The 11,151-nt window shown below is 55.9% G+C and overlaps 1 protein-coding gene across 1 annotated transcript in view; it reads right to left on the reverse strand.

Annotated features, from left to right (window-relative positions):
* LOC111145539 (sidekick cell adhesion molecule 1) overlaps window positions 1–11,151 on the reverse strand; it is a 509,203-nt gene that overhangs the window by 13,566 nt on the left and 484,486 nt on the right. Inside the window, 4 exon segments of the mRNA XM_022500452.1 lie at window positions 1,476–1,605; window positions 2,080–2,200; window positions 4,914–5,051; window positions 7,983–8,147. Coding sequence (XP_022356160.1) covers window positions 1,476–1,605; window positions 2,080–2,200; window positions 4,914–5,051; window positions 7,983–8,147 — 554 coding nt within the window.

Below are 11,151 nucleotides of genomic sequence, written 5' to 3' on the forward strand. Positions count from 1 at the left end.
GCCTGCAGGGCTAACGCAGGAGGGCTGTGAGTCCCGTCTGTGGGGCCGGCGAGCTCTCAGCAGCCATGGCCCCTGGGAATTACGGACAGAGCCCAGGCAGGGGCCCTGCGAGCGCGTCTCTAATTGCTGCCGCAGACAGTATCTGCTGGGAGGCCGTCCTCTCCTTCCCAACATGTGGCTTTTGATGGAAGCAGCTAGAACAGCTCTAGAACAGCTGCTCTTTCCTTATCACAAAGCAGCAGCTCATTTTTGCCGCATTTCACTTGACAGCCCCTTGGTTTCAGACAGATGTACCTTTCCGAACCTCTGTGGTGCTGCTTGCTGTTTTCCCCATGCCCGAGGCTACTGGACAGACAGGGTGCCCGGCGTCCTTTGTAAACAGAAAGCCCGAAGCAAGCAGTCGCGGTGTCACACGACACCCGCCCTGTGCCCCGTCTCACCTGGACTTCATATACAGAGCACAATTTAAGAGAAGCCATTTTATTGAGCCTCGGGGCTTAATAAGGCCTGAATTCAGGTCCAAATGAAGGTGAGACTTATTTTAGATTAAATATTGATTTAGCGTATGAATGCCAAGAGGTAGGGCAGGCCTACGTGTCCAGCAAATGGCTTGGTGATTTTCCTCTCTCTCAAGACTTGGCATATGAGAAATAAAAGAGCTTAGGTTAGGGACTGATGGAGGACCACCTCCCTATGGCCGTCTAGCTGGTTTTGCTCGTAAATGCGAGGCACGGAGGCCGCACCCTCGGGGCAGAGGACATGCTCCGGGGGCTGGGAGTTGGGGGCGCTGAGCCCTTGTAGGAGCCTCCCACCACTGCCCCTGGATGACATCCTCCCCCGCCTGCTCGCTGATGGAGGCCTTGCCCCCGGGCGAGCTCAGGTCTGCACATGAACCCAGAAGGGACCCAGAAGGCCTCACATATAGGCAGGCCCGTGGGTCCTGGGCAGGGGACGTCCCCTTGGGGGCAAGATCTCCCTGGTCGATCTGCTCAGTGAGGACGGGGACAAGTCAGAGCTGCCCAGGGCCTCTAATAGTCCCAGAATGGCAGTGGCTAAGTCCCCCTTCGGCACAAGGAAGCAGGGCAGGTGGGCGGGGAAGGGCTGCCAGGGCTGGGGTCCCAGGTTTGGTGGGTTTTGCAGGCTCAGACCGCCCGCCCCTCCAGCTGGGGTCTACAGGCCAGGTTCTACGGTCACCACCAGAAAACACGCTTTATTTCCTGAAGCCACATGGAAAGTGAGCTCTGGGATCAGAAGCCCCTTGGTGAGGTATTGATCTGAGAGCCGGCCCAGCACCCGTGACCTCCAGGCCTGAAGGGGCTAAAGCATGGACTTTCCTCATCTATAAAAGGGAGTCACTTGCCACCTGTCCTGTTGGCTCCTGTGACTTTGAGACGCAGATGGGACCCAAGGGGAGGCGCCTCGGGAAGGCAGAGCGCTCATCACAGAGGCAGGGGACGGCGGCCGCAAGCACTGACCTCGGATTCCGAAGCGTCCACCGACTTCTCCTTAAGGTTGGCGCTCTCGGTCAGCACAGCTCCGTTGTACTTGTTGCAGATGTCCTCGTCTGAGTAGTGCAGACCGCCAGGGCTGGGCCGGGGCGGGGACCTAGGACAGGGACGGGACCACGAGGGACGGATGTGGGCTCAGGGCAGCTCTGGGCTGCAGACACCTTCCCCGGGGGCCTCCTGACCCGCCCTGTGGCCACCGTCATGTCGGTGAGAGGACATCCTTGCTGGCGATCAGTCCGCCGCAGTGCTGCGCGACGGTGTGTGAAGCAGGACTTCGCTAATCGCACGTGCGCAGCCGGCCCCCTAGAGGGCCAGCCGGGGCCGGGGGGCTCCTGAGCTCACTCCCCTCCTGTCTGAGATCTGCCTGCTTTTTGTAGTTCCAGAGGAGGTAGGATGCTTCTTGCCCCCTTCCCTTCCTGCCCCCTTCCCAACACTGCCCTGCTGGGGTTGGGTGGGTGGGTGCCCGTGGGCACGGCGGCATGTCTGCGGCTGGCCCCCCACCCTGGCTGGTTCAGGTCTTCGGGCAGATGGGGCACACTGAGGGGGTTGGTTAGAGCGACTGCATCCCTACCTGGTCCCGTTCTTCTTCGAGAAGGTGTTCTTGACATTGAGATGACGGCTGTTGAGCTCCAAGGCAGCAAACCCTCCGTTGTCCAGGGTCACGGTCTCCTCCATGTTGGAGATGCTCTTACCTGCAGCAGGAACGGGAGAATGGGTTCAGAGGTTCCAGGAAAGAGCCCAGCCCCAGCCGGTCAGCCTACGGGTGTTCACTGAGTTCCGGCCGGAAGCAGAGCCCAGACCCGGGCTTGGGCTCACAAGACAGTCGGAGGCACACTGGGGAGGAAGCCGCGTGTTAAGGATGATGCTGGGCATTTCCGTGTTTATTTTGCCCGACACCAAAGAACTGAACTGGTATTCTAACCAGTATCTGATAAAAGAGTTTCTAGAATGCATTATCTTTTTTAAAAAGCAGGGAAATTAAATATTGAACACATTTCAAAATAAAAAACTCACGACCACATAACAACAAAATCTCAGTAGAAAGTAGATTTACAAGGGACGACTGTGGAGGTAGTGGACAGGGCGTCTTTGGGGTGGTGAAATGTTCTAGAGTTGACTGTGGTGCTGACCGCACATATCTGTCGATATACTAAAAGCCACTCAAAAACAATAAATTTATAAATATGTATGGAAACATATTTTAAAACACGTCAGGAGATCAGATGAATAACAGTGTAGTTGTGAGAAACCAAAGGGGCTGAAAGGTTTCCAGTGGCTTTCCGTCCTCGGGGCCACCCCTGTACTGGGAACTGGGAGAATCTTCCAGACCTCCTCCTCTGCTCCCAGAGGCCCACAGAGCCCCCCCTGGAGTGCATTTTTGACATACTGGCTTGTTCCTTACTGTCTGCCTTCCATCTTCCCCAGCTGGACCACAGCTCTTGGACGTGGGGACCTCTCCCATTTATCTCCCACTGTCCTCCAGAAGGACTCCAGGTTCCCTAAAACCCCATGGCACCCTCTCTGCTGTGAACCCAGTGCGCCTGGACGGGCCCAGATGCTTGACGTGCTCGCAGCAGAGGAAGCTGACAGAACACAGGCGGAGGGAGGATGGAACTGCAGGCCAGTGGGATGTGGGCTGATGAGAGGGTGAGCAGGAGAAAACCGCTCTCAGAAAGGAAGTCCCATGAGGAGAGGGTTGTGAGGGGAGCAAGTGGGAGGGGGCTGGGCCGTAATTGCAAAGGTCTGGGTTCCGCATGGCTCCTGGCAGCAAGGCAGACGTTCCAGTAGACGAGTACGGTTTCTTTCTTTTTTTTTTTTTTCCCCAGGCTTCAATTATGATGTTAAATTAATACTCCAGGGTGAGGCTGAGTATCAGAAGCTGCAGGTCAGATCTGTCTTTTCAGGCTGGTTTTCCAGATGCAGAGGGAGAGTGAAAAGTGGGGAGATTTTCTATGCACCAGACGCAGGGTTCTGTAATAGCATTAACTCAGTAAAATGACATGCCATTCATACATAGTAAATCCCATAGGAATAAAGTCTGATTTACGAACACTTGTTAGAAGTGAATTTATACAGAAAAAAATAAATCCTTTCTTGGAGGAATGAATTGCTTAACGTTAGGAAAGCAAATGGCGAAGCACCTGGTTCTTTTAACCCTTCAGGAGCAGTGAGGTGTGGTGCAGGGGGGTGGGGGCTGGGGGGAGCCATTCAGCCCAGTGGCTTGCCCCCCTGGGGGCTCAGGCGCCCACTCGTTTGTGGGAGGACCCCATCAGGGATCCAACTTCCTAAGAAGCAAAGACAGATGGGTCCAGCCATGGGACCCGTCCTCCACTGCGGTGATGTCACAGAGCTGGTCCCATGCGTGGCCCAGCTACAGCTGTGTGTGTGGGGGCAGACACACCACCATCCAGAGCCCAGTCACAGTCCACTGGTGCAAAGAACAGGTCTTACAGGTGATTACGAGAGTTTTTTAAAAATTGAGGAGAGCAGAATGCACAGAGTGTACTAAACTTAAGCCTCCGGGGTGCTGGCATGTGTTATGTGTAGAACCACCATCCGCATAGAGAGTCAGAGCAGAACACTCTCAGAACCCTGAGGGGTTCCCTCACAGCCCTTCTCTATTGATACTTCTCTGCCAGGAGACAACCAGTGTTCTGTCTTCTAGAAACTTCAGCTCATTTGCGTTGTTCCTGACCTTCCCATAAATGGGTCCAGCTTTGCCATGTTCCAGCTTTGCTCCATATTCATTTGTCCATTTCTCTGATTCGGGGTGGCTCATGCAGCAACAAACACTTATTAAGCACCTACTGTATGCCAGCCATGGAGCTTATGCCGGGGAAGCAAAGGTGAGCCGGGCGTCAGAGGGCTTAGAGCTGGAATGTGGGATGTAAGGTGCGGTACATGCTCTGTTGGTCTACGGCTGCACCCCGTTGTGTGTTTCCACGCATGGGTCCGGGAGCCACACCAGCATTTCTGAGACACGCCTGGGCTCACTGTGCTCATGATACTGAGAGGTACGGTAAGTCACCTGTTTGATGCTCTGTGTGTCCTATTCAAAAATCCTGTTGCGTTTGGGCAATGGTGTGGGTGAGGGAACAGGCTCAGGGAGTTCCATCCACACACGAGATGGAGAATCCAAGACACAAGGCTCATTGTGGGGTGGAGCCAGGATGTGAACCTGGGCCTCAATGGTCGAGGGCGCTTGACTGCTGCCCAGAGCTGCCTCCCAGAGGAAATCCGAGGCCCGGCCTTGGTCACCCTCAGGCAGACAAAACGCAAAGCCCGGACCATGGATCCCGGATTGAAGCAGAGAAGATGCGGACATTTTGGCTCCTGAGTGCATGGGCCCTTCTAGAGGTGGGGTGGGGGGCGGGGCGGGGGTGGGGGACAAGGCAGACGCCCCACCTGTGCTGCAGCTCCTGTATCTCCGGTTCTGTCCATGCAAGACCAGGGCAAACACCAGCAGCAGGATGACGATCAGGCTGGAAAGTGCCATCACCAGCAGGAACCACCACTCCTGGTAGAACGGGGTTTCCACTTGAGCTGAGGGGCACAGGAGCACAAGGTCACATGGGATGGACACTGTTGCCACCTGTTCGCAGCCCGGGGCTGGGGAGGAAGGCAGTGGCAGGGAAGATGAACCCCGCCCCCTGCTGGGGTGGGCGGGGTGGGGGGGAGGGGGGCGGCCGATGGGCTGGTTTCCCAGACACAAGCTCCTTCTCTGTGGGAACCGGCTGGGGCCCCCTGGGCACCCTTGCTGCCCTGTCCCAGAGCTCGCCCTGTCTTTGCCATCCACACCATGCTTCACGCCATATCCCCTGATTTTATCTGCTTACGGATGTTGTCCCGGGGAAAGGGAGGAAGGACCAGCGTGCCTGGACGTCTCTGATCCTCAGTGCTGAGGCTTCCCTCCCCGATGGCCCCTGGGGCTCCTTACCCCCTCCACCACGGCCGCCACCCTATAGCCCCTTCTGGTGGCTTCCCCTCTTCCTGACATACCCCCCAACCGATCTGCCACACACTGTCACCAGGGAGATCTTACTCAATGGAAACAAACCGTCCCTTCCTAAAAGTCTTCAGTGTGGCCCACATGAGCCTTGGGGCTCAGTTCAAGCCCGTGAGCCCCATGAGCTGACTCCTGTTTGCTCCCGCCCGAGGCTGGATCCCGTCCACACCTGCATGAACACTTCTGATTGCGAGCCCTCCTTGCGGGCCTCTGCCACCATGGAACTCCCCAAGTCCTGCGCTGTGCTGTATTTCCTGCCTCCTGCAAAACTGAGCAGAACCACTGGCCCCCGTCGTGGGAAACATTTTTTGAGAAACAAATAGTTTCACTTAAAAGTTGCTTTGGAGGAGCAAAGGAAGGAGGAGCCTTCCTGCTCATGTTTTATTCTGTTTACTAAGAACAGAGACATGAGACTCACTGCTTGGGAGATGCCGGATGGCCCTGGGGTCCCGCTGGTGCCTTCCACAAGCCCCCTGTAGGGGAGCTGGCTGGGAGGCACCAGATCCGACGGAATAGGAAGCCCCGGTCCGCCTCCCAGCTGCTGAAGCCCCCAGAAGACACTTCTGCCTTATGTTAAATCTCTCACCGGTTGGGTAAAGACTGTGCACACTGGGGACAAGAGCGGGGAGCTGCCTTTGGGCAATGCAATGGCACAGGGCTTCCTGGGAGACGGCAGCATTTTGAATCCAAAATATATCAGTGGTTTTCAGGCTGCACAGTAATTGCTCTGTATAATGAGCCAACAAATTCCAAATGACCACCCAGGTGGGCGTGGAAAAGAAAGGCCTGGGTGCCCGCAGGACCCTACTCCTGGCCCCTGGGGCAGGACCCCACAGATCTGCGGTCAGGGCCGCTGCTCTGAAGGACGGAGGAAGCTTACCACTGTCCCGCTGGTGGCCGCGGCTGGCAAGGGCATGTAATGGGCTTCAGAGGACAGCCCGGCCGTGGGCTCCATGAACAGAAGGGCGAGGGGCTTGTGTTCTCCTGCAGGAAGGAGCCTTTGCCCCTGGCTGCATGTGTGCGCAGTGAAAGGCTTTGTGCATTTGGAATTGCTTTACGTGGGTGTTCCACACAGGAACCAAGAGGGGCAAACCTTGACTTGCTTGACTGGGGTGAGGGGTGCCCAGGGTGTCCTTATTCTAGTCTCTCTTCTGGAGGGCATGTTAAATTTTTCATAAGAAAGTGACGGAAATGAGAAGATTTTGATTTTTCTACGTCTTACTGCTACAGAAGCCCGTGGTGTGCTGGGGCTCCTCTTGGCAGACCCCGCCACGATCCGCGAGGACTCGTGGGCCCGAGCCTGCCCGCAGATGCTGTGCTCCCTCCAAGGTCATGGCAAAGAGGGACAGAAGGTATTTTCCGTTTAAACAAGAGCAGTCAGCATCTTGAACGAATCTAGAGGCTGGGGAAGAACAACGTGTTTCTCTTGGTCCCAGGAACACCCCATGTGGTTTCTGGCCTCGCCTGCCCCCTTGCCTGTGCCGCACCTGCTCCCTGCCTCCCCCTCAACTGCACGCCCAGCCTGTCCCCTGCCTGCGGTGGGTTGCCAGCTCCCTTTCTAATTGCCTCTGCGCTGCTCCCCGCTATCCCTCCAGCTGCCTGGCAGATCAACAGCGGAGCCCCGGGCGGCATCACCACTGGGTTGGATGGGGTCCCTGCAGGTACGTCCTCCAGGCAACCCCAGGAACGCCAGGGGCAGGCGGGGCAGAAGCTGGCCTCCCCTCCCCTCCTTGCCTGCTGTCTCACCACGAGGACTTTGTCTCTGCTGCTCCCTTCCCCTGTGGCCTCACCCCCATGCACCCTTCGCCAGCCAGACACATGCTGCCTCTTCTGAGAAGCCCTTCCTGATTTCTCCGCATCTGTGACACCCCTTGCCACAGGGCTGGCGAGGGTGGCTCGTCTGTCATCAGCACCCCATGAGCTCTGGGAAAGAAACCTTGCCTCTTCCACCCAGAGTGGAGCCTAGGGCTCTTTGTACAGGGTGGCGACTGGCCCGGGGTGCACATGGGCCCCTCAGCTGTCTCAGGGGAGGCCTGGATCAGACACACCTGGGTCGGGTGCTAAGACACCCCAGCCCTCCCAGTAGCTGCCCGGACTTTGCCCAAGGCTGCCCAGTAAGGAGCCTTCAGCTGACAGGAGGGGCTGGGGGCTGCCTTGCCCTGGATGGATGGACAGACGGCACAGTGCTTAGCTCAGGCTGACTGCTCTGACTCTGGCCTGGGTCTTTGATTAGGAAAAAATGAGACAGAAATTAAGACTTGCTTAAACGCAGCTTGGTGAAGACAGTCAGGGTCCCGGTGGCACCCGCTCCCTCAGTACCGTGTTCTCCAGGCTGGGCCCGTGCTGCTGGTGCCTGCACGGTGCCGGGCGCTGTCCTCTTTCTTTGTATCACGGCTCCCAGCCATCCCCTCCCGCTCCAATGGAAGAACTGCACCCGGAGCGTCCCCTGCTCAGACAGGGCTCCCTACCTGACACGGCCGTGGAGGGGCTGCTGGGCTCCCCATAGCCTGCCTGGTTCACGGCCACCACCCGGAACTCGTAGGTCACTCCCTGCCTGAGCTTGTCCAGGTTGACAGTGTAGGATGTGGCGCCTCGGGGGACGTCCTTCGCGAACACGTCCCAGAGGCCTTCATCTGCAGAGATGACACAAGGGGAGAGGTGAGGGGTGCGCTTCTCCTGCTTCTGATGCACTGCTGTGGGCTCCCTGCCGCCCTCACCAACGGAGCCCCCGTGACGTGAGAGCCAGAGGCGGGGTGCGCGGCCGGGGGCCGCGGGCAGGGAGGCGGCCAGCCCTCTCCTCGTGCACAGGCTCTGCTGTAGCTGCCGGCTGGGCGGTGGCGTGCTGCTGAACGTCCTCCTAGCCGTCGGATCCCATCGGATCCCATCAGACTCCAGGCCTCCCTCTGGTTTCTGACTTACGTCATCTTCCATTGAGGATTTCTGGCTCCCTTCTGGCTGGTCGTGGTCTCTCCCGGCCCCAGGATCCCGCTTCCCTGGCCCGCCTGCCCATCAGTCGCCTGCCATCCCGCACACCCCAGCCAGGGTTCGGGGTTCTTTGTAGCACCTGCCACCCCCATCCCACCAGAGGCCCACAGAGAAAACTACACAACAGTGTCTTTACCAGCCAGCTGTGAGCGCGGTGAGGCCATGAGCAGACATGTCACCGGCTCATTGGGAGGAAAGGCGCTCAGGACAACCGGCACAGAGATGCGGGGGGTCAGGGGCTGCCCTCGTTCACCCTCGGGACTCTGCCCTGCCCGCGCACACCAAACCCCCTGGGAGGTGCCCTCCACTTTGCTCATCCGTTGGACTGGCTGTAGCATCTGACCTGCCCGGACCCCAGCTCGCTTTTATCATCTCTGCCCGATGCTACCAAATATGCGTGCAAATGAGACAAACACATACTGAATTCTGAACACTTGCACACCCGTGTTCATGGCATTATTAACAATAGTCAAAAGGTGGCAGTAACCAAGCATCTGTCAACAGATGAGCAGATAAACCACGTGGTCCGTCTGCACCATGGAACAGCATTCAGCCTTAAAAAGGAAGGGAATGCTGGCACCGGCCCCAACACGGATGAACCTGGAGGACGTGATGCTCCGTAAAAGTAGCCAGACGCAGAAGGACGAACGCTGTGAGACCCCCATTTATAGGAGGCCCCCTAACGTGTCAAAATCACAGACACAGAGAGTGGACGGCGGGGCCAGGGGCTGGGGGAGGGGAGGGATTATGGGTTCATGGGGACAGAGTCTCAGTTTGGGAAGATGCAGAAGTTCCGGAGATGGACGGTGGTGATGTCTGCACATTAGAGTGCATGTTCTCAATGCCACTGAACCCCGCACTTACAAGGGGTCACAACGGTGAATTTTATCTTATGTATTTTTTGCCACAATAAACATACATATTGAATTTATCTAAACCCCGACACGTGGGAAAACATTCATAAAGTTGACATTAAAGCCAGAAAGTCGAGATGCAGGAAGACAGGAAGAAGCCGGTAGAACGGACTCTAGATTGGAGGCATCTCCCAGCAGGGCCAAGGGAACGTGATCAGCGGCGTTGGTCATCAAAACCTCATAGCACAGCACTGTGGCTGAAAGAGGACTAGAGTCTAGAGAGCGTGCGTGCCAAGCCTGGCCCTAACATGCCTCAGCTGTGTGACCTTAGGTGGAGCGCCGAACCTCTCTGGGCCTCAACTGCAGAATAGTGACAACAAAGGCATCTACATCGTAGATCAGTTTGGAGGGTTAAACAAGGTTCTATCTGTAAAGTGCTTCTAACAGTGCAATACATAGGGGAAACCGTGCACGGCCTGCGTATCTATAAACCCAATCTCGAAGGAGGTGCTTTGGTAAAAAGTGGGCTCCGAGCCCAAAATGTTCATTTGAAGTGCTGATCCTTTATGAATTATAATTTCTTTTACAGGCACAGGTATGTGATCTTTTTAAAAAGAGCAGAAGATCTGGAGAGGAGAGGTGCGCTTAAATATGTGTGCTCACGCATGGACAGCTTTCCGGGGAGCTGAGGGTAATCTGGCACCGACCTTACACGCACCTCGGAACACCAGATATGCTCAAGTGGATTAGCCCAACAGCACACAGAAAGAAAATTGCTAGTGTACAAGTCCGTATTTGCATAGGATTTAGAGTTTGCACCGATTAAGTCCTTACAGCCACAGGTTAATGAAGGAACAGATGTGAATGAGATTTTAAAGGTACAAATCTCTGTAGAGGCAGAAAGAGAGCACAATGATTATTTATTTCTAAACATTCATAGTTACACTCATTTCTCACCAAGGTACCCATTACCACTAATAATGTCAAAATGGCAAGCCATAGCTTCAAGTCTCCCCGCTCTGGCCCTAACGGACTGAGGTTTGCACATGGAATGATGGCTGTCTAAGATGTTCGTTCGGGGGCACCTGGGTGGCTCAGTGGGTTAAAGCCTCTGCCTTCGGCTCAGGTCATGATCCCAGGGTCCTGGGATCGAGCCCCACATCGGGCTCTCTGCTCTGCAGGGAGCCTGCTTCCACCTCTCTCTCTATCTGTCTGCCTCTCTGCCTACTTGTGATCTCTGTCAAATAAATAAATAAAATCTTAAAAAAAAAAAAAGATGTTCGTTCAGATGTTCTGCACAAGAATGATTGGGGAGTAACGGGGGCAGAGAGCACATTTTCTCTCCACAAGCCACTCCCTGTGCCTTGGGAGCCCCCAGGGCCCCGTCCTCCCCTCTGCTGCCTCCCATCCATGCGTGTGATCGTTCCATAGATACTGAAGTTCTCCCTCTTTGCCTTGTTCCACCCATCGGGGAATCAGGTGAGATTTCTGTTCAGATGAGCAATTTGTAAGTCCAAGGGCAGGGGGTGGAGGCAGCTAAACAAGGTCATTCCTCCCTTTCAGACTCTTCTTGACCTCACTCCCACCCTCCAGCAAGAGATGCTTCCTTCCACCAGTGGGCTTTCTGAGCACTCCGTGGCATTTACCTGTCCACATCATTGGGTCCTCGAGGTTTTCAAGAGTTCAATAAATACCTATTGATGTGATTACCTTCCCATCCTTCCATCTCCCCATCCATCCATCTCCCCATCCATCCATCTCCCCAACCATCCATCTCCCCATCCATCCATCTCCCCAT

The sequence above is a fragment of the Enhydra lutris genome, unplaced genomic scaffold, assembly GCF_002288905.1.
Source record: "Enhydra lutris kenyoni isolate GAN:26980312 unplaced genomic scaffold, ASM228890v2 scaffoldscaffold13, whole genome shotgun sequence".
Taxonomy (NCBI): Eukaryota; Metazoa; Chordata; class Mammalia; order Carnivora; family Mustelidae; genus Enhydra; species Enhydra lutris.